General features: G+C 54.4%; 1 protein-coding gene across 5 annotated transcripts in view; it reads left to right on the plus strand.

The window, feature by feature from the left end:
• AGL (amylo-alpha-1,6-glucosidase and 4-alpha-glucanotransferase) overlaps positions 1-23,543 on the plus strand; it is a 209,283-nt gene that overhangs the window by 124,064 nt on the left and 61,676 nt on the right. For all 5 annotated transcript variants that reach the window (XM_075322279.1, XM_075322281.1, XM_075322277.1 and 2 more), the window contains 3 exons: positions 9,597-9,698; positions 16,406-16,561; positions 16,650-16,800. In XM_075322279.1, the coding sequence (XP_075178394.1) occupies positions 9,597-9,698; positions 16,406-16,561; positions 16,650-16,800 (409 nt within the window). The remainder of the gene's footprint in view (positions 1-9,596; positions 9,699-16,405; positions 16,562-16,649; positions 16,801-23,543) is intronic.

Genomic DNA, 23,543 nt, shown 5'->3' on the forward strand with positions numbered 1-23,543 from the left:
GCACTCATCTGGTGCTGCATGTGTGTGATCTCGGACAGAAATGTGTGTGCAAACCGGTGGACCACCGGAAAGGTTATAAGAAATTAATTTTAATAAACTTAGGGTAATAAAACTACTACAATACTCAGGTGCTGTAATTTGCACAATGTACGGTGTAAGTATATTGTAACTACGTGGCATTATAATAGCGGCACGTCATGGCAATATTAGTTTACAGGACTATTTCTTTGTCGCTCCATTGGGAGACCCAGACAATTGGGTGTATAGCTTCTGCCTCCGGAGGCCACACAAAGTATTACACTTAAAAGTGTAAACCCCTCCCCTCTGCCTATACACCCCCCCGTGCATCATGGGCTCCTCAGTTTTATGCTTTGTGTTGAAGGAGGCACACATGCACGCAAGCTCCACAATTTAGTCAGCAGCAGCTGCTGACTATATCGGATGGAAGAAAAGAGGGCCCATAACAGGGCCCCCGGCATGCTCCCTTCTCACCCCACTCTGGTCGGCGGTGCTGTTAAGGTTGAGGTACCCATTGCGGGTACAAAGGCTGGAGCCACATGCTGTTTTCCTTCCCCATCCCTTAGGGGCTCTGGGTGAAGTGGGATCCTAACCGGTCACCATGCACTGGGACCGTGCTCCCTCCGCAGCCCCTGGGGGAATCTGCTGGACAGGAGACCGGGTATCGTCAGGGACAGGCCCTGCTCCTCTGAGGTACTCTGTGTCCCCTTGGGGACGGCGCATAGAGCGCCTGTGTAATGGACGCTGCAGCACCTGCCGGGTGTTTTGCGTCGCCGGGACTACCGCGCCGAGCGCGCTTGTTTGCCGGCCGCGCTAATAAATTTAGTCCCCGGCTTTTGCGGCCTAGTACCGCAAACTCCCGCCCCCGGGCCTGCCAGTCAGGGGTGAGGGCGGGACGCTAGACTGCATGTCAGCGGTGAGGGCTGGAGCATACTGAGGTATCCTCCTCCCCCCTCAATCAGCACTGCGGGGCACCAGATTCCCGCACTTTCTGAGGCACGCCCACGGCCCCCTCCTCCTCTCAGAACGCTGGCAGCCATTCCTATCAGCACTTCTGACGCTGGAGAACTTCAGAGGGGAGACAACACCGAGCTCCACAGCTCTGGGAGGCCCAGGCAGGGAATCTGGTGGTCACACAACCGCTGAGGCCGGTCGGTAAGCCGCACCTGTTACTAGGTGCTGGCCCCCCTGGGTGCCGAAGTGTATATTTATATGCTTATATTGTATACATTTACTCTGTACGGCCGCACTAATTGCTTTTGGCTATATACCCTCACTGATTGCTCTAAGAGGAGACAACAGCATGTCGTCCGCAAAAAGCAGGGGTGCCAAGGCACAGGCTTATTTTGCAACCTGTACCTCATGTGCGGCTATGCTACCTGCAGGTTCCACCTACCCTCATTGTGTGCAATGCTCGGCCCCTGTGACACTCACTCAGCCGGAGCCTCAGCCACTGGTGGGACCCTCGGCCCAGGTGGAACCACCTGCTGCCACTGTCCAGGTGACAGGGACAGAGTTTGCAGTGTTGGCTGACAAACTTTCTGAGTCAATTTCTCAATCCATGGCTCAGTCTATGGATAGATGGTCTGCTAAGATACTAGAAGCTTTGCAGTCCAGACCGGTAACACAGGCCCCGGGCACTGTTGAATCATTGCCCTCAGACCCCCCTCGGTCGGCGCAGCAAAGTGCTCCTGGGGCGACTCATAGGTCCCACGGTGAGGACTCCGACACGGACCGCAGTCCCAGACCGGCTAAGCGGGCTCGCTGGGAGCTTCCCTCGACTTCATCACACTGCTCAGGGTCTCAGCATGAGGACTCTCTGGAGGATGAAGCGGAGGGGGCAGATCAGGGCTCTGATCCTGACGCCGCTCTCAACCTTGATACACCTGAAGGGGACGCCATAGTAAACGACCTTATAGCGTCCATCAATCAGGTGTTAGAACTTTCTCCTCCAACTCCTCCGATTGAGGAGTCAGCTTCTCAGCAGGAGAAATTCCAATTTAGGTTTCCCAAACGTACACGGAGTGCGTTTCTTGATCACTCCAACTTCAGAGATACAGTCCAGAAACACCGAGCTTTTCCGGATAAGCGCTTTACTAAGCGCCTTAATGACACACGTTACCCCTTCCCCCCTGACGTAGTTAAGGGTTGGGCTCAGTGTCCCAAGGTGGATCCTCCAGTCTCTAGACTGGCGGCTAGATCCATAGTTGCAGTGGCAGATGGTTCATCGCTCAAGGATGCCACTGACAGGCAGATAGAGCTCCTGATGAAATCCATCTATGAAGCTATAGGCGCGTCTTTTGCTCCGGCATTCGCAGCCGTATGGGCACTCCAAGCTATCTCAGCTTGTCAGTCTGAGATTAATGCAGTCACACGTGCCTCTACTCCGCAGGTTGTGTCTTTAACCTCTCAGGCGTCGGCTTTTGCGTCCTACGCCATGAATGCTGTCCTGGACTCTGCGAGCCGTACGGCGGTAGCATCCGCCAATTCAGTGGCAGTCCGCAGGGCCATGTGGCTACGTGAATGGAAGGCAGACTCTGCTTCCAAGAAGTTCTTAACCGGTTTGCCATTTTCTGGCGACCGCCTGTTTGGCGAGCAATTGGATGAAATCATTAAACAATCCAAGGGAAAGGACTCGTCCTTACCCCAGTCCAAACAAAGCGGCCTCCTCATGACTTTCGGCCTCCCCAAACCGCATCCTCGGTCGGTGGCAGGCTCTCCCGCTTTTGCGACGCCTGGTTGCCACATGTCCAAGACCGATGGGTGAGAGACATTCTGTCTCACGGTTACAGGATAGAGTTCAGCTCTCGTCCTCCGACTCGTTTCTTCAGAACATCTCCGCCCCCCGAGCGAGCCGATGCTCTTCTTCAGGCGGTGAGCACTCTGAAGGCAGAAGGAGTGGTGATCCCTGTTCCCCTTCAGGAATGGGGTCACGGTTTTTACTCCAACTTGTTTGTGGTGCCAAAAAAGGACGGATCTTTCCGTCCCGTTCTGGACCTCAAACTGCTCAACAGACACGTGAAAACCAGGCGGTTCCGGATGGAATCTCTCCGCTCCGTCATCGCCTCGATGTCCCAAGGAGACTTCCTAGCATCAATCGACATCAGGGATGCTTATCTCCACGTGCCGATTGCACCAGAGCATCAGCGCTTCCTGCCTTTCGCCATCGGGGACGAACACCTTCAGTTCGTGGCACTGCCTTTCGGCCTGGCGACAGCCCCACGGGTCTTCACCAAGGTCATGGCAACAGTGGTAGCAGTCCTACACTCTCAGGGACACTCGGTGATCCCTTACTTAGACGATCTTCTTGTCAAGGCCCCCTCTCGGGTGGCATGCCAGCACAGCCTGAACATTGCTCTGGAGACTCTCCAGAGATTCGGGTGGATCATCAATTTCCCAAAGTCAAAATTGACACCGACCCAATCGCTGACATATCTCGGGATGGAGTTTCATACTCTCTCAGCGATAGTGAAACTTCCGCTGGACAAACAGCGTTCACTACAGACAGGGGTGCAATCTCTCCTTCGAGCCCAGTCGCACCCCTTGAGGCGCCTCATGCACTTCCTAGGGAAGATGGTGGCAGCAATGGAGGCAGTTCCATTTGCGCAGTTTCATCTGCGTCCACTTCAATGGGACATTCTCCGCAAATGGGACAGGAAGTCGACGTCCCTCGACAGGAACGTCTCCCTTTCTCGGGCAGCCAAGGCCTCCCTTCAGTGGTGGCTTCTTCCCACTTCTTTGTCGAAGGGGAAATCCTTCCTGCCCCCATCCTGGGCTGTGGTCACGACGGACGCGAGTCTGTCAGGGTGGGGAGCGGTCTTCCTCCACCACAGGGCTCAGGGTACCTGGACTCAGCCAGAGTCCTCCCTTCAGATCAATGTTCTGGAGATAAGGGCAGTGTATCTAGCCCTAAAGGCATTCCAGCCGTGGCTGGAAGGCAGGCAGATCCGAATTCAGTCGGACAACGCCACGGCGGTGGCATACATCAACCACCAAGGCGGCACACGCAGTCGTCAAGCCTTCCAGGAAGTTCGGCGGATTTTGCTGTGGGTGGAAGCCACAGCCTCCACCATCTCCGCAGTTCACATCCCGGGCGTAGAAAACTGGGAAACAGACTTTCACAGTCGCCAGGGCATGGACGCAGGGGAATGGTCTCTTCACCCGGACGTGTTTCAAGAGATCTGTTGCCGCTGGGGAACGCCGGACGTCGACCTAATGGCGTCCCGGCACAACAACAAGGTCCCGGCATTCATGGCACGGTCTCAAGATCACAGAGCTCTGGCGGCAGACGCATTAGTTCAGGATTGGTCGCAGTTTCGACTGCCTTATGTATTTCCTCCTCTGGCACTGCTGCCCAGAGTGTTACGCAAGATCAGGTCCGACTGCCGCCGCACCATCCTCATCGCCCCAGACTGGCCGAGGAGGTCGTGGTACCCGGATCTGTGGCACCTCACGGTGGGTCAGCCGTGGGCACTACCAGACCGACCAGACTTGCTGTCTCAAGGGCCATTTTTCCATCTGAATTCTGCGGCCCTCAACCTGACTGTGTGGCCATTGAGTCCTGGATCCTAGCGTCTTCAGGGTTATCTCAAGAGGTCATTGCCACTATGAGACAGGCCAGGAAACCAACGTCCGCCAAGATCTACCACAGGACGTGGAGGATCTTCTTATCCTGGTGCTCTGATCAGGGTTTTACTCCCTGGCCATTTGCCTTGCCCACTTTTCTGTCCTTCCTTCAATCCGGAATGGAAAAGGGTTTGTCTCTCGGCTCTCTTAAGGGACAAGTCTCGGCGCTCTCTGTGTTTTTTCAAAAGCGTCTAGCCAGGCTTCCGCAGGTACGCACGTTCCTGCAGGGGGTTTGCCACATAGTCCCTCCTTACAAGCGTCCGCTATAACCCTGGGATCTGAACAGGGTGCTAACGGCTCTTCAGAAACCACCTTTCGAGCCAATGAGGGATATTTCTCTTTCACGCCTTTCGCAGAAGGTGGTCTTCCTAGTGGCAGTCACATCGCTTCGGAGAGTGTCTGAGCTAGCTGCACTGTCATGCAAAGCCCCCTTCCTGGTGTTTCACCAGGATAAGGTGGTTCTGCGTCCGGTTCCGGAATTTCTCCCTAAGGTGGTATCCCCTTTTCATCTCAATCAGGATATCTCCTTACCTTCTTTTTGCCCTCATCCAGTTCACCAATGTGAAAAGGATTTGCATCTTGTGAGAGCACTCAGACTCTACATTTCTCGTACGGCGCCCCTGCGCCGCTCGGATGCGCTCTTTGTCCTTGTCGCTGGCCAGCGTAAAGGGTCGCAGGCTTCCAAGTCAACCTTGGCTCGGTGGATCAAGGAACCAATTCTTGAAGCCTACCGTTCTTCTGGGCTTCCGGTTCCTTCAGGGCTGAAAGCCCATTCTACCAGAGCCGTGGGTGCGTCCTGGGCTTTGCGGCACCAGGCTACGGCTCAGCAGGTGTGTCAGGCGGCTACCTGGTCGAGTCTGCACACTTTCACGAAACACTATCAGGTGCATACCTACGCTTCGGCAGATGCCAGCCTAGGTAGGCGAGTCCTTCAGGCGGCGGTTGCCCACCTGTAGGAAGGGGCCGTTTTACGGCTCTTTTACCGAGGTATTCTTTTACCCACCCAGGGACTGCTTTTGGACGTCCCAATTGTCTGGGTCTCCCAATGGAGCGACAAAGAAGAAGGGAATTTTGTTTACTTACCGTAAATTCCTTTTCTTCTAGCTCCAATTGGGAGACCCAGCACCCGCCCCTGTTCCCTTCGGGCTGTTGTTCTTTTGTGTACACATGTTGTTCATGTTGAATTGTTCTTGGTTCATGGTTTTCAGTTCTCCGAACATCCTTCGGATTGAATTTACCTTAGACCAATTTATAAGTTTCCTCCTTCCTGCTTTTGCACCAAAACTGAGGAGCCCGTGATGCACGGGGGGGTGTATAGGCAGAGGGGAGGGGTTTACACTTTTAAGTGTAATACTTTGTGTGGCCTCCGGAGGCAGAAGCTATACACCCAATTGTCTGGGTCTCCCAATAGGAGCTAGAAGAAAAGGAATTTACGGTAAGTAAACAAAATTCCCTTCTTTACCAATTATTTTAATGGTGAAACTGTATAGGTGATAAAATAACAATGAAACTTATACTTTTTATGTAGTAATCCGATGTGATAGCACTTAGAAAAGCTATGGCTTCTTTAAGGCTACACATTAGTTTTTTTCCAACAGACACAATCCGTTTTGTGACTGATGCGACGGATCCCTGTCAGGCTAAGTTCACACTTCAGTTGTTTTAAATCCGTCAGGTCCGTCAGCAACGGATCAGTCGTTTTCAAGATGTCAACTGATGCAACGGATGTGTTTTTTACAGGATTCCTTTCACAGGAATCCTGTGAAAAAACTGATCCGTTGCGTCCGTTACATCCGTTATGCGTCCGTTTTTTGAGGGATCAGTCATGATCCGTTTGTGTTTGGGACAGCCCAGGGGGTGTGCCAAACATGCTGGGCATGCTCAGTAGAGCATGACGGAATTCTGTGCTGGATTCCATCGTAAGACGGATTACGACGGAATCCAGCACCATAGACATACATTACAAGCTTGACGGATAGCAACGGATTCCTGCGGGGCGCGTTTTTTTTGACGGCCCGAAAAACGTTACATTCTGCGTTGCTACCCACTCGGCGGTCAGTCAAAAACGACGGACCGCGACGCAGCGGATGCAACGCAGGGTCATCAGTCGCAATCCGTCACTAATAGAAGTCTATGGGGAAATACTGGATTCCTGTAAAATATTTTGCAGGATTCCGTAATTCCCCAAGGCGACGGATTGTGACTGATGCAAAACAACTGAAGTGTGAACTTAGGGTACTTTCACAAATGCGTTGAACGGTATCCGTTGCATTGCGTTGTGTAACGGATGCAACGGATGTGTTGCATATAGTGGCACAACGGATGCAACGGATGCTGCAAAACAACGCAATTCGTTTTGATTTTTTTTTTTTACAGTTTTACCAGCGGCAGACTATTGTAAACGATCAGCTGATCGCTCCCAGTAGCCGGCCGATCAGCTGATCGCTCCCAGCAGCCGGCCGCCGGGTGATCAGCTGATCGCTCCCTGCAGCCGGCCGCCGGGTGATCAGCTGATCGCTCCCTGCAGCCGGCCGCCGGGTGATCAGCTGATCGCTCCCTGCAGCCGGCCGCTGGGTGATCAGCTGATCGCTCCCTGCAGCTGGCCGCCGGGTGATCAGCTGAGCGCTGTCACTTGCCGGCGCCCGGGCATGCCGGCGGGCGGGCGCTCAGCTGAGCGCTGTCACTTGCCGGCGGCCGGGCATGCCAGCGGGCGGGCGCTCAGCTGAGCGTTGTGACTTGCCGGCGGCCGGGCATGCCGGTGGCCGGTCGCTCAGCTGAGCGCTGTCGCTTGCCGACGGCCGGGCGCTCAGCTGAACGTTCGGCCACCGCGAGCCAAAATAAAGTTTGATTTAAAAAAAAAAAAAAAAAGAGCATGCGCAATGAAATCCAGAGGATTCCGCTGCTCAAAATAACGTTACATGCTGCGTTCCTCCCGCTGGGCGGAAGCAACGGAGCGTCGCCCAGCGGAAGCAACGCAGGTCCTTTTGGTACAATCCGTCACCCATACAAGTCTATGGGAAACAGCGGAATCCGTTAACGGATTCCGCTGTTTTCCAAAAGGGCGGATTGTAACGGAAGGAAATAAACGCAAGTGTGAAAGTACCCTTAGCCCAAAAAAAAATGATCCGTCGTACCAGCTTTGGAGCCTTGCAATGTGATTGTGTACATACTGGGCATGCTCAGTAGAAAATGATGGAATCCAGCACTGGATTCCACCGTGCGACGGATTACGGCGGAATCCTGCACCATAGACATCCATTATACCTCTTGACGGAATCCTGCGCAGTGCGTCGTTTTGACGCTCAGAAAAACATTACATTGTCCGTTGCTTCTGCCCGACGGTCAGTCATTCCACGACTGATCAGTTGACGGATGCAACGCAAGGCCATCAGTCGCAATCCATTGTTAATAGAAGTCTATGGGGAAAAAAACGGAATCCTGCAAATTATTTTGCAGGATTCAGTTTTTACTCAAAGCGACAGATTGTGACTGAGGGAAAGTGACGGAAATATGAAAGTAGCCTAAGGCTAAGTTCACACTTCAGTTATTTTGCATCAGTCACAATCCGTAGCCTTGAGGAATTACGGAATCCTGCAAAATATTTTGCAGGAATCCTGTATTTCCCCATAGACTTCTATTAGTGACGGATTGCGACTGATGACCCTGCGTTGCATCCGCTGCGTCGCGGTCCGTCGTTTTTGACTGACCGCCGAGCGGGGAGCAACGCAGAATGTAACGTTTTTCGGGCTGTCAAAATTAACGCGCCGCGCAGGAATCCGTCGCCATCCGCCACACTTGCAATGTATGTCTATGGTGCTGGATTCCGTCGTAATCCGTCTTACGACGGAATCCAGCTCTGGATTCCGCCATGCTTTACTGAGCATGCCCAGCATGTTTGGCACGCCCACTGGGCTGTCCCAAACACAAACGGATCATGACTGATCCGTCAAAAAACGGATGCACAGCGGATGTAACGGACGCAACTGATCAGTTTTTTCACAGGATTCCTGTGAAAGGAATTCTGTGAAAAACACATCAGTTGCATCAGTTGACATCTAAAAAACAAGTGATCCGTTGCTGACGGACCTGACGGATTGAAAACAACTGAAGTGTGAACTTAGCCTAAGGGGCACTTTGCACACTGCGACATCGCAGGTGCGATGTCGGTGGGGTCAAATTGAAAATGACGCACTTCCGGCATCGCATGCGACATCGCAGTGTGTAAAGGCTGGATGATACGATTAACGAGCGCAAAAGCGTCGTAATCGTATCATCGGTGCAGCGTCGGCGTAATCCATGATTACGCTGACGCGACGGTCCGATGTTGTTCCTCGCTCCTGCGGCTGCACACATCGCTGTGTGTGAAGTCGCAGGAGCGAGGAACGTCTCCTACCGGCCTCACTGCGGCTTCCGTAGGATATGCGGAAGGAAGGAGGTGGGCAGGATGTTGACATCCTGCTCATCTCCGCCCCTCCGCTCTGATTGGCCGCCTGCCGTGTGACGTCGCAGTGACGCCGCACGACCCGCCCCCTTAACAAGGAGGCGGGTCGCCGGCCACAGGGACGTCGCACGGCAGGTGAGTGTGTGTGTGAAGCTGGCGTAGCGATAACTTTCGCTACGCCAGCTATCACAACATATCGCTGCTGCGACGGGGGCGGGCACTATCGCACTCGGCATCGCAGCATCGGGCTGCGATGTCGTAGTGTGCAAAGCCCGCCTTAGTGTGATACCATATGCAAATTAGCTTGGAAGTGCATTGGAGGCGTGTTTATTCAATCAGAGTGCACTGACGCCCCCAAGGAACTTCCAGGCTTCAAATTCAATATCATCAAACTCTTCATGAACAATGGACGCTGTGCCGGCCATAACCTGCATAGTTTAAGATATAATATAGTGTATGTGTGCAGCAGATGTAACCCATCCTAGTGATGTTCCTGCTTCTTGTTTTCCAGCATCGTTCGGCTTATGACTCTTTGCCCAGTTCAGCCATTGTGTCTATGGCATGCTGTGCTACTGGGAGTACTCGGGGATATGATGAACTAGTGCCACATCAGGTTGGTTATTACATGTCTCATCTGTGTAAAAGCTCTGTATCTGTGTGATGAGGTAGCATGCATCTTAATCGAAGGGGAGAGATAAAGTTGCTTGGAGAAAACACAGAGCTGTATTTTTTAACTTTTATTTTTGGTGTTTAGGTAGGGCATAAATCATAGCACACATATCAGTCTAACCACAGTGTTTAGTGCAATAAGATACTGTATTTTCTGTTTTATAGGACGTACCGGATTATAAAACACAGCCCAAATTTAGAGGGGAAAAAAAGGGGCAAAACAATATTGGGTCTGTCTTATAATCTGGTGGTAACTGAATAGGATAACTGAAGTGAGCACTAATATATATATACTAGAAGGTGGCCCGATTCTACGCATCGGGTATTCTAGAATTTACGTATTGTGTAGTTCATGTATGATTTTTGTTATATATATATATATAGATGTTGTGTGTAGTTACCAAGTGTTTGTGTGGGGCGCTGTACATGTTCTGGGTGTTGTCTGGGTGTGACGGGGGGTGAGAGCGGTGTTGTATGTGTGTTGCGTTGTTTGTGGAGTGCTGTGTGTGTGTAGCGTGTGTGTGTTGCGCGGTTTGTGTGTGTGTGGTGTGTTTTGGGGGGAGGTATGTTTTGTGCAATGTGTGTGTTCTGCGGTATGTGCGTATATTTGTGTGTGCAGCGTTGTCTGTGTGTGTGGGTGTCTGTGTAGGGCAGTTGTTTGTGGTTCCCAGTGTGTGTGTGTGTGGTGTGTTGTGCAGTGCGCGCGCGCGTGTGTGTGTGTGTGTTTGTTGGGGGGAGGTGTGCACTTCCCATCGTGCTCCATCCCCTATGCAGCGCACTCCCCATCGTGCTCCATCCCCCATGCAGCGCACTCCCCATCGTGTTCCATCCTCTATGCTGCGCACCCCCCATCGTGCTCCATCTCCCATGATGCGTACTCCCAAACGTGCTCCATCCGCCATGCTGCGCACTCCCAAACGTGCTCCATCCGCCATGCTGCACACTCCCAAACGTGCTCCATCCGCCATACTCCGCACTCCCCATCGTGCTCCATCCCCCATGCAGCGCACTCCCCATCGTGCTCCATCCCCTATGCTGCGCACCCCCCATCGTGCTCCATCTCCCATGCTGCGCACCCCCCATCGTGCTCCATCCGCCATGCTGCGCACCCCCCATCGTGCTCCATCTCCCATGCTGCGCACCCCCCATCGTGCTCCATCCGCCATGCTGCGCACCCCCCGTTGTGCTCCATCCGCCATGCTGCGCACCCCCCATCGTGCTCCATCCCCTATCCTGCGCACCCCCCATCGTGCTCCATCTCCCATGCTGCACACCCCCCATCGTGCTCCATCCGCCATGCTGCGCACCCCCATTGTGCTCCATCTCCCATGCTGCGCACTCCCAAACGTGCTCCATCCGCCATGCTGCGCACTCCCAAACGTGGTCCATCCGCCATGCTGCGCACTCCCAAACGTGCTCCATCCGCCATACTCCGCACTCCCCATCGTGCTGCATCCCCCATGCTGCGCACTCCCAAACGTGCTCCATCCGCCATGCTGTGCACTCCGAAACGTGCTCCATCCGCCATGCTGCGCACTCCCAAACGTGGTCCATCCGCCATGCTGCGCACTCCCAAACGTGCTCCATCCGCCATGCTGCGCACTCCCAAACGTGCTCCATCCGCCATGCTGCGCACTCCCAAACGTGGTCCATCCGCCATGCTGCGCACTCCCAAACGTGCTCCATGCGCCATGCTGCGCACTCCCAAACGTGCTCCATCCCCCATGCTGCGCACCCCCCATCGTGCTCCATCCCCCATGCTGCACCAGCATCAGCCTCTCTACCCGCAGCATCAGCCTCTCTGCCCGCAGCATCAGACTCTCTCATCCAAGCATCAGCCTCTCTGTCCCCAGCATCAGCCTCTCTGTCCGCAGCATCAGCCTCTCTCATCCCAGCATCAGCCTCTCTCCTCCCAGCATCAGCCTCTCTCATCCCAGCATCAGCCTCTCTCCTCCCAGCATCAGCCTCTCTCCTCCCAGCATCAGCCTCTCTCCTCCCAGCATCAGCCTCTCTCCTCCCAGCATCAGCCTCTCTGTCCCCAGCATCAGCCTCTCTGTCCCCAGCATCAGCCTCTCTCATCCCAGCATCAGCCTCTCTCATCCCAGCATCAGCCTCTCTCATCCCAGCATCAGCCTCTCTGTTCCCAGCATCAGCCTCTCTGTCCCCAGCATCAGCCTCTCTGTCCCCAGCATCAGCCTCTCTCATCCCAGCATCAGCCTCTTTCATCCCAGCATCAGCCTCTTTCATCCCAGCATCAGCCTCTCTCCTCCCAGCATCAGCCTCTCTCCTCCCAGCATCAGCCTCTCTCCTCCCAGCATCAGCCTCTCTCCTCCCAGCATCAGCCTCTCTGTCCCCAGCATCAGCCTCTCTGTCCCCAGCATCAGCCTCTCTCATCCCAGCATCAGCCTCTCTCCTCCCAGCATCAGCCTCTCTCATCCCAGCATCAGCCTCTCTCATCCCAGCATCAGCCTCTCTCGTCCCAGCATCAGCCTCTCTCCTCCCAGCATCAGCCTTTTCGGTCCCCAGCATCAGCCTCTCTCCTCCCAGCCTCCCCCAGCCTCAGCCTCCCCCAGCATCAGCCTCTCTTCTCTCAGCCTCCCCATCTCAGCCTTCCCCAGGATCAGCCTCTCTCCTCCCAGCCTCCTCCAGCACGCCGTGCTCCTCTGCCGACACTCACAGATCCGATCGCATACACTCACACACACCCGATCGCATACACTCACACACACCCGATCGCATACACTCACACACACCCGATCGCATACACTCACACACACCCGATCGCATACACTCACACACACCCGATCGCATACACTCACACACAACCGATCGCATACACTCACACACACCCAATCGCATACACTCACACACACCCGATTGCATACACTCACGCACACACACATTGACGATATTGCACATACGCGCTCATACTCACAACATCCGGAGATACCACATGCTTCTGGCCATGTGATCCTCCGGCAGGTCCTGGAAGCTCACAGCACAATATCGCCGCAGAGAAGCAAGCGATATCCCAGGATGTTGTGAGTATGTGGATGCGATGTGATGTGTGTGTGAGAGTGAGTGTGATCTGATGTGTGTGTGTGTGTGTGTGTGTGTGCTGTTATGTGTGTGTGTGTGTGTGTGTATTTTCCGCCGCTGCAGGACCTTGATGCGCTGGTAACTATGCTACCATGGTTACCAGCGCATCTCGTCCCCCGCTCGCACGGGAGCCCACACCAGCATACGCCGGCCAGCCCCAGCAATGCGAGGGTATGTGTCGGCTGGGTTGGCGGCGTACGCTGATGTGGGCTCCCGGGGGTACAGTACTCACCTGGTAGTCGTGGCTCCGTGACCGTGTCGGTGCGGGGGGGGGGGGGGAAGAGCTAGCGTGCATTGCGTGAGGTGGGCGGGGCGTGGCCGAGTTGCCAATGCCTGCAGGGTGCCGGGGCGAGAGGCCAATCTGTGGGGGGGGCGGAGCCTGGGCGAGCGGCCGGCCAATCCGTGTGGGGGCGCAGCCTGGGCGAGCGGCCAATCCGTGCGGGGGGGCGGGGCCATGGCGAGCCCAGCGGCCAATCAGCTTTGTGTCACCGTAAGGACACAATTTTGGAGCAAGACAGACAGACAGACAGACAGACAGAATAAGGCAATTATATATATAGATTATGAGTGCAAGCCAAAAAATACATACTATATCAGGATAAGGCTGCACATCAAACTTAGATAATGGTATAATGCCTCAAGCATATGGAAAAATATTGGAATATACAATGATAAATGCTACTTGCTAATTTGAACATGTGAATAATGAATTGCATATCTGCCATGAACATTAGGAAAAAGGAGATATTTAGCAATCGCATTGATCAATGTAACTGAGCCCCAAGACCTCGTCAAGGTATATCTCTATATTGGGGTCCCTAGCTCTGTGACCCTAACTGTGTGTCATCTCATTGCAATTAAAAACTGCTATGGGTGGAGAGGGGTAACTAAGGACTTTCTTATATAGGAGATGGAAAAAACATGGCCGAAAGGGGCGGAGCTGTGTTCACATTCAGAAAAAAACTACATATAACTGAATAGGATAACTGAAGTGAGCACTAATATATATATGCAATTCATTATTCACATGTTCAAATTAGCAATTAGCATTTTTCATTGTATATTCCAATATTTTTCCATATGCTTGAGACATTATACCATAATCTAAGTTTGATGTGCAGCCTTATCCTGTTATAATCTGGTGGTGTCTTACCGGAGATGGGGCGGCAGGGTTGGTGGAGCAGGGTCGGAGGAAGCAGTGTTGGTGGAGCAGGGTCAGTGCTGGAGTAGAGCAATGCTGCCATCGGTGGAGCGAGTGTCCCAGATGCTCGCTGCTAATGGCGGCGCTGAGAGGCTCTGCTGGGCTTTGCTGGGCTGCGGGCGGTAAGGCAGGGACCGTCATCCTGAATGTCAGCAGTTTAGGCTTCAAAGAAATGGCACCCGGAGTTGTCATGTGGGCAGATTGAGCTATCAGTTCAGTCACAAGCCTACATCTCATCTGTGCACGCGCCACCACTGGGCACTATTTTCCTTAAGTCCGCTGCAGGGAATCAATGGGTCGGAGGCGGCACATGCACAGATGAGATCTTGAGCCGAGATCTGCACATTTGCACACACGCTGAGTCCGGGTGCCATTATTTGAAACCCACACCACCGACATTCAGGATGGTAGCCCCTGCCTCACTGCCCTCAGTGCAGCAGAGCCCACCGCACACCACAGCAGAGTCCACAGTGAATGTCAGCAGAGCCCACAGCACAGCCCGCAGCACAGCTCGCAGTACAGCCCAGCGTACAGCACAGCTCGCAGTACAGCCCAGCGTACAGCACAGCTCGCAGTACAGCCCAGCGTACAGCACAGCTCGCAGTACAGCCCAGCGTACAGCACAGCCCGCAGTACAGCCCAGCGTACAGCACAGCCCGCAGTACAGCCCAGCGTACAGCACAGCCCGCAGTACAGCCCAGCGTACAGCACAGCCCGCAGTACAGCCCAGCGTACAGCACAGCCCGCAGTACAGCCCAGCGTACAGCACAGCCCGCAGTACAGCCCAGCGTACAGCACAGCCCGCAGTACAGCCCAGCGTACAGCACAGCCCGCAGTACAGCCCAGCGTACAGCACAGCTCGCAGTACAGCCCAGCGTACAGCACAGCCCGCAGTACAGCCCAGCGTACAGCACAGCCCGCAGTACAGCCCAGCGTACAGCACAGCCCGCAGTACAGCCCAGCGTACAGCACAGCCCGCAGTACAGCCCAGCGTACAGCACAGCCCGCAGTACAGCCCAGCGTACAGCACAGCCCGCAGTACAGCCCAGCGTACAGCACAGCCCGCAGTACAGCCCAGCGTACAGCACAGCCCGCAGTACAGCCCAGCGTACAGCACAGCCCGCAGTACAGCCCAGCGTACAGCACAGCCCGCAGTACAGTCCAGCGTACAGCACAGCTCGCAGTACAGCCCAGCGTACAGCACAGCTCGCAGTACAGCCCAGCGTACAGCACAGTCCGCAGTACAGCCCAGCGTACACCACAGCCCGCAGTACAGCCCAGCGTACAGCACAGCCCGCAGTACAGCCCAGCGTACAGCACAGCCCGCAGTACAGCCCAGCGTACAGCACAGCCCAGCGTACAGCACAGCCCGCAGTACAGCCCAGTGTACAGCACAGCCCGCAGTACAGCCCAGCGTACAGCACAGCTCGCAGTACAGCCCAGCGTACAGCACAGCTCGCAGTACAGCACAACTTGCAGTACAGCCCAGCGTACAGCACAGCCCGCAGTACAGCCCAGCGTACAGCACAGCCCGCAGTACAGCCCAGCGTACAGCACAGCCCGCAGTACAGCCCAGCGTACAGCACAGCCTGCATTACAGCCCAGCGTACAGCACAGCCCGCAGTACAGCCCAGCGTACAGCACAGCTCGCAGTACAGCCCAGTGTACAGCACAGCCCGCAGTACAGCCCAGCGTACAGCACAGCCCGCAGTACAGCCCAGCGTACAGCACAGCCCGCAGTACAGCCCAGCGTACAGCACAGCCCGCAGTACAGCCCAGCGTACAGCACAGCCTGCAGTACAGCACAGCTCGCAGTACAGCACAGCCTGCAGTACAGCACAGCCCACAGTACAGCTCAGCCTGCAGTACAGCCCAGCGTACAGACCAGCCCGCAGTACAGCCCAGCGTACAGCCCAGCGTACAGCACAGCCCGCAGTACAGCCCAGCGTACAGCATAGCCCAGCGTACAGCCCAGCGTACAGCACAGCCCGCAGTACAGCCCAGCGTACAGCACAGCCCACAGTACAGCCCAGCGTACAGCCCAGTGTACAGCACAGCCCGCAGCATTGTCCTGCCTCCTGTGACCCCTCTCCAGCATTCCCCGGTAAACTATATTCAGGTTATAAGATGCACCCCTCATTTTCCTCCCAGATTTTTGAGAGGAAAAGTGTGTCTTATAATCCGAAAAATATGGTATGTATTCAGTTTTCCTGTGACCAGAAAGAGATGTCGTGTGACTCGCGTCATTCCTGACTATTCTCATGTAACCGGAAGCGTATAACGGATCCGGTGACCCTCTGTAACTTGCCGTTTTGTACTGGAGATTAATATAGAGTATTTTTCCCGTGCAGATTTCTGTGGTGTCCGAGGAGAGATTTTACACTAAGTGGAATGCCAAGGTGGCCGTCCCCGGGGTTGGAGAGGTGAATCCTAATAGTGGAATTATAGCAGGGAAGAAAGCCTTGAACAGACTCCATCAGGAGCTGGCAGCCCGCGGCTTCATTCAGGTAATTACACCTACTCGTTCCTCAGTGCCTTCTCCATATTTATCATGACACATTGAAATGTTTCTCTTTGCCGCTTTTTTCCTACAAGGTTTATGTGGATCAAGTGGATGAGGATATTGTAGCAGTCACCCGTCACTGTCCCCACACACATCAGTCAGTGGTTGCCGTGTCTAGGACGGCTTTTAGAGACCCTAAAACGTCATTCTACAGCAAGGAGGTCCCACAGATGTGCATTCCAGGTACAGACCTATTGTTTCACCACTAGGACAAAACTGCTTCTAGAAACCGGGACAATGGATTTAAAGCAGTAAAAATGACTGTGGATTAAAGGGGCCGACATGATATATGGTTAAAATTGGAAAGTGCTTGTAAGATCAGGCAGCATTGCAATTTACTTATTAAAAATCCTTTGTGTTTCCAAGGTCAGATGGAGTTTTAATCCTATAGTTTAGTGTGTGTCGCCTTTGTTATTGTCCACTTCTGTAGTGTATCAGAGTTGACTGATTTCATAGGTAAGGAGCACAGTGCTTACAAGCTCGCTGCTGTCCAGCTTGTGTCTGGATCGCAGTATCCGGCCAGCTTCATTACCCACGGGCTCCTTTGATGCAGAAGAGGCAAAACTGTCTGTGTTGATAGCAATGGAGAGCGCACAGTTTGGACCGGCGGCTCAACTATGCCAACAGCCTAAACTGACAATCATCAGGAGCACACTGCGAGAAGTCAGAAGACAAGGGAACAGTGTGCTCCTGAAGACTGATCTTGAGAAAACCTCGAACTGTCCCCTTGACCTCTTTAAGTAAAGTAGCTCTACAGTAACGTCTGTAGTGTGATGCACCTCCATCCAAATGAGATGCTTACAATGCTCAAACCGGGACCAAAAGCATTTGGGAGATTGACATATTCAGGATGCTTATTTCTGGCTTTAAATCTGTTCAGTGTCCCAAGTTCCCAACCGTCATTGTGTCTGATACATTTCTGATTGGCACGCATGTGCAATCGGAGGGGAGGCTTTCATTTATTCTGGTTGACTTCCCAGGAGATCAGTAAAGTAGAGGGAAAGTACCCTTTGGGTGACTGGCCAACAAAAAAGCAGTGCTCTCAGAGTTTTTATGGATGGAAGCAAGTTACTTTCTCTCCAGAAAGATCTGTCATAGTTGATTTGTTGCGCTGGTGTCCCTGCCGGGCACCATCTTGCTCAGTGCCCCGGCCGGGTTGCTTCCTCCCTGCTGCCCTGCGGCCGTCTATGTGTGCTTCTGCTTCCTCCTCCTCCTGGGGCCTGTGCACGCAGCTCAGGTCCTCTTAAAGGGCTGGAACACTATTTCCTGGAATAATATTTAAGACACCCTTCCCTTAGGGTAGGTGCCTAGTTTGGCTACCAGTCTGCTAGCTAGTTGTTGGGTCCCATTATCCCTGTATCAGTCACTTGTACCTGCCTTCACATACCTATCTGTCCCTGCTGTGCTCACCATACCTCTCCGTACCCGCCAGCCTATCTGCCCCAGCTATCTCGTTTCTACCTGCCTGCACCTGTGCCTATACCTGAGTCCATCTTCTGGCCTGGGGATCAGCTGTCACAGTCCTGATTACTGCCCGGGGAGTGGTACCTGGCGTCTGCGTCGTGACTGGTGCTTAATTAAGGCCCTCCCACTAAAGGGTAAGCCTGGGTCCCCCTGTGGTCCAGTGTGTCCACTAGCTCCGCTTTCTGCCTCTACACCGGTCGTGAGCGTTACATGACTTTTCTTTATCGTTCCTATGGGAGACCCAGACATTGGGTGTATAGCTTCTGCCTCCGGAGGACACACAGAGTACTACACTAAAAAGTGTAGCTCCTCCCTCTGAGCCTATACACCCCCTGGAGAACCAGATCTAGCCAGTTCATTGCTTTGTGTTCAGGAGGCATACATCCACACATGCATTCTCATCTGATTTTTCATTTTTGGAAAGAGTTTGAAGAAAAGCGGGTCCAAGTCTGGACCCCCGGCATGTCCCTTCTCACCCCACTATGTCGGCGGTGCTGTTAAGGTTTAAGGTTGATTCCAAGGCTGGAGCCTTACATGCCGCGCTCCTTCACCATCCCTCGGGCTCTGGCTTGAAGTGGGAGCCAGCACGGTTCTCCATGCTTTGCAGGAGACCGGTCTCCATCCGCAGCCCTTCAGGATCCTGCTGGACGGAGCACTCATCCCCAGGGACTTGGAACCCTGCGTCTCAGCAAGCTAAGTACCTGAGACGTTTATATTCTGGGGGTCCCTGTACTTTATTATGTTGGGAGAGTGTGCTGAGTGAGTTTTCTGACATTTCCGGCCGGTTCTCTGGCTGTCGCCTGAGAACCGCGCCGAGGGTGCCTGCGCGCCGGCCGCACCTCTCAAATTTAGGCCCCGGCTTCGCCGGAGGCCTAGTTTCGGTTTCACTGCCCTCGCTTGTCATTCATGCAGAGGGACAGTGCGGCTCCGCCCAGCGGCCGTTCTGCACAGGGGAGGGACACTCCTAACTGGGTACATGTCTCCTCCCCTGTAAGTCTCTTTGGCCCTCCAGATCCCGCTCTCAGTGTTGGTCCCGCCCCCTCTCCTCGCTCCGGCGCCATTTTATCAGCGTTTTCTCTGCAATCAGCGCTGGCTGCAGCATCCCTGCTGAGGTGCTTGGGGGTCCGGGCTTCGGGATCTGGAGGGCACACAACACCGCTCCAGCGGTCTGGTAAGCCACAACCTCTGGTTGTGGGCCTCTGTATATACTCTCTGGGGGTCACTCTGGCAGAGCCCCCACTTCAGCAGCATGTCTCACACGAGGAGCAAGGCTCCAAAGCTATATCCAGTATGCACTGCATGTAAGCTCGTGCTGCCTGAACCGAGCACATATCCACATTGTGATGCCTGCTCTAACCTGACAATGCCTCAGCCTGGAATCGCACCCACAGTGGTCTCTCCGGCTGCTCCGGCTCCTGTGGCTGAACCCCCGGCTTGGGTAGAATCCTTCTCTAGGTCAATCTCCCAGTCTTTTGCCGACTCCATGGGACAGCTGTCCCGGACCTTGCTGAACATGCATCAGCCCCCTTCACAGGGTGCCTCTGCTGCTAGGGCTCTTTCAGCGGAGCTCACAGAGGATTCTTCATCTGGTCCCAGACCCCGTCCTCCTAAGAGGAGACGTAGGGCTCCCTCCCCTTCCTCGTCCCGCGGCTCTGTTTCAGGAGCTGACTTGCCGGACGAGGAGGATGCCTTTACTGGGGGCTCAGAGGCTACCTCCATGTGCCCCATTGATCTGTCCGAAAGTGACTCAGATGTTAGTGATTTGATTGCGTCCATTAATTCTGTACTGGACCTCAATCCGCCAGTATCAGAGGAGCAACCCTCGTTGGCAGAAAAGCACCAGTTTACCTTGCCTAAGAGGACAAAGAGTGTGTTCTTTAACCACTCCAGTTTTCAGGCCGCTGTGACCAAGCCTAGGGCCTGTCCTGACAAACGCTTCCCAAAGCGGGGTTCTGATGACCGTTTTCCCTTTCCACCTGAGGTGGTCAAGGAGTGGGCTCATTCACCAAAGGTAGACCCCCCGGTGTCTAGACTCTCAGCCCGGACCATTGTATCAGTGGCTGATGGCACCTCTCTTAAGGATTCCACTGACTGCCAGGTTGACCTTCTGGCCAAATCTGTATATGAGGCGGCAGGGGCCTCGTTCTCCCCATCTTTTGCAGCAGTGTGGGCTCTCAAAGCCATCTCTGCTTCTTTAGAGGAGATGCATTCCCTCGCCAGGGAATCTATGCCCGAATTGGTTGCCTTAACTTCCCAAGCTTCCGCTTTTTCATCCTATGCCATGTCTGCCATGCTGGAGGCTTCTCACCGCACTGCGGTGGCTTCGGCTGATTCCCTCGCTATCCGCAGGATCTTGTGGCTTCGAGAGTGGAAGGCAGATGCTTCTTCAAAGAAGTACCTTGCTGGGCTCCCTTTTGCTGGGTCCAGGCTATTCGGTGAACAACTGGATGAAATTATTAAGGAAGCTACTGGCGGGAACAGTACTTCCATGCCACAAACCAAAACCAGGAAACCTGTCCAGGGTAGGAACCAGTCGAGGTTTCATTCCTTTCGTTCCTCCAACTGGTCGTCCTCTAAGCCCTCGGCCTCGTCCACTAACTCAGCCAAGGACCAAAAATCCAACTGGCGCACAAAGGCGTGTCCACAGAAGACCGCAGGAGCTGCTGCCACTAAGGCAGCCTCCTCTTGACTATCTGTCCGCGCCAGCAACGTCCTTAGTCGGTGGCAGGCTCTCCCACTTTGGCGACGTGTGGTTTCAACACGTCTCCGATCAGTGGGTGCGGGCTACAGGATAGAATTCTCTTCCAGCCCGCCAAACAGATTTTTTCTGTCAACTCCCCCCTGCTCCAAGGCCGCCGCCTTCTTTCAGGCCGTGGCATCCTTGCAGGCCAACGGAGTAATTGTACCGGTTCCCGCCCGGGAACGGTTCAGAGGTTTCTACTCAAATCTCTTCCTAGTCCCCAAAAAGGACGGTTCCTTCCGGCCCATCCTGGATCTCAAGCTTCTCAACAAGCATGTTCAGGTGCGGCATTTTCGCATCGAGTCTCTGCGATCAGTCATTGCCTCAATGACCCAAGGGGATTTCCTGGCATCCATCGACATCAGAGATGCCTATCTGCATGTGCCAAATGCAGTTTCACACCAGCGTTGGCTACGTTTTGCAATCGGAGAGGAACATTTCCAATTCGTGGCTCTCCCCTTCGGGTTAGCCACGGCCCCTCGGGTATTCACCAAGGTCATGGCAGCAGTGGTTGCGGTTCTGCACCTCCAGGGGTTGGCAGTGATTCCTTACCTGGACGACCTTCTAGTCAAGGCTTCATCCAGCGCAGACTGTCAGCGGAGTGTCTCGCTCACTCTCGCCACTCTAGCCCAATTCGGGTGGCTTGTCAATCTGCCCAAATCCACTCTGACTCCGACCCAGAGGCTCACGTACCTAGGGATGCAGTTCGAGACTCTGCCGGCACTTGTGAAGCTGCCCCTAGTCAAACAGCAGTCCCTCAAACTGGCGGTGCGCTCTCTGCTGAGGCCCCGCCGTTATTCCATCAGGCACCTGATGCAGGTGCTGGGTCAGATGGTGGCGTCAATGGAGGCTGTTCCCTTTGCCCAGTTCCATCTGCGTCCTCTGCAGCTGGACATTCTCCGCTGTTGGGACAAGCGGACTTCCTCCTTGCACAGGCTAGTGGCTCTGTCGCCACAGACCAGGAGCTCTCTTCAGTGGTGGCTTCGGCCCCTCTCTCTGTCTTAGGGGCGCTCCTTCCTGGCCCCGTCCTGGGTGATCCTCACCACGGATGCCAGTCTATCCGGCTGGGGAGCGGTGTCTCCACCACCGAGCGCAGGGCACTTGGACTCCGTCCGAGTCAGCCCTCTCGATCAATGTGCTGGAAACCAGAGCTGTGCTTCTAGCTCTCCTAGCCTTTCACCACCTGTTGGCGGGCAAGCACATCCAAGTCCAGTCAGACAATGCGACAGCAGTTGCCTACATCAATCACCAAGGCGGGACACGCAGCCGCCTGGCAATGTTGGAGGTTCAACGCATCCTTCAATGGACGGAGGACTCCAAGTCCACCATATCCGCAGTCCACATCCCAGGCGTGGAAAACTGGGAAGCAGATTATCTCAACCGTTAAACCGTGGACAGTGGCGAGTGGTCCCTGCATCCGGCAGTGTTTCAGTCAATCTGCCGCAAGTGGAGCACTCCGGACGTGGACCTAATGGCATCCCGTCACAACAACAAGGTTCCGGTTTACGTGGCTCGCTCCCACGATCCTCAGGCCTTTGCAGCGGACGCTCTGGTTCAAGACTGGTCCCAGTTTCGTCTGTCCTACGTGTTTCCCCCTCTAGCTCTCTTGCCCAGAGTCCTGCGCAAGATCAGAATGGAGGGCCGTCGTTGCTCCGGACTGGCCCAGGCGAGCTTGGTACCCAGACCTGCTCCATCTGTCCGTAGAGGTGCCGTGGCATCTTCCGGACCGTCCAGACCTTCTCTCACAAGGTCCGTTTTTCCGCCAGAATTCTGCGGCTCTCAGATTGACGGCGTGGCTCTTGAGTCCTGGATCTTGACGGCTTCTGGTATTCCTCCTGAAGTCATTTCCACTATGACTCGGGCCCGGAAGTCTTCCTCAGCCAAAATCTATCACAGGACTTGGAAAATTTTCCTGTCCTGGTGTTGCTCTTCCGGCCATGCTCCTTGGCCTTTTTCCTTGCCGACCCTTCTGTCCTTTCTACAGTCCGGTCTGCAGCTAGGACTGTCCCTCAATTCTCTCAAGGGACAAGTCTCGGCTCTGTCAGTGCTGTTCCAGCGGCGTATCGCCCGGCTGGCTCAGGTCCGCACCTTCATGCAGGGCGCGTCTCACATCATTCCGCCTTACCGGCGGCCCTTGGATCCCTGGGACCTCAATTTGGTCCTCACGGCCTTGCAGAAACCCCCCTTTGAGCCTCTTAGGGAGGTTTCTTTGTTTCGTCTTTCACAGAAAGTGGTCTTTCTAGTGGCCATAACTTCCCTCAGGAGAGTCTCTGATTTGGCTGCGCTCTCTTCGGAGTCACCTTTTTTGGTTTTTCATCAAGACAAGGTGGTTCTCCGTCCGACTCCGGACTTTCTCCCTAAGGTGGTTTCTCCTTTCCACCTTAACCAGGACATTACCCTGCCTTCCTTTTGTCCGGCTCCTGTTCATCGCTTTGAAAAAGCGTTGCATACTCTGGATCTGGTGCGGGCGCTCCGGATCTATGTGTCTCGCACCGCTGCTCTTAGGCGGTGCACCTCTCTTTTTGTGCTAACCACAGGTCGGTGTAAGGGTCTCTCTGCTTCTAAGCCGACCTTAGCCCGTTGGATTAGGTCGACCATTTCGGACGCCTACCAGTGTTCTCAGGTGCCTCCCCCGCCGGGGATCAAGGCACACTCGACCAGAGCTGTCGGTGCCTCTTGGGCTTTCAGGCACCAGGCTACGGCTCAGCAAGTCTGTCAGGCT

Source organism: Anomaloglossus baeobatrachus, chromosome 8, assembly GCF_048569485.1.
Source record: "Anomaloglossus baeobatrachus isolate aAnoBae1 chromosome 8, aAnoBae1.hap1, whole genome shotgun sequence".
Lineage (NCBI taxonomy): Eukaryota > Metazoa > Chordata > Amphibia > Anura > Aromobatidae > Anomaloglossus > Anomaloglossus baeobatrachus.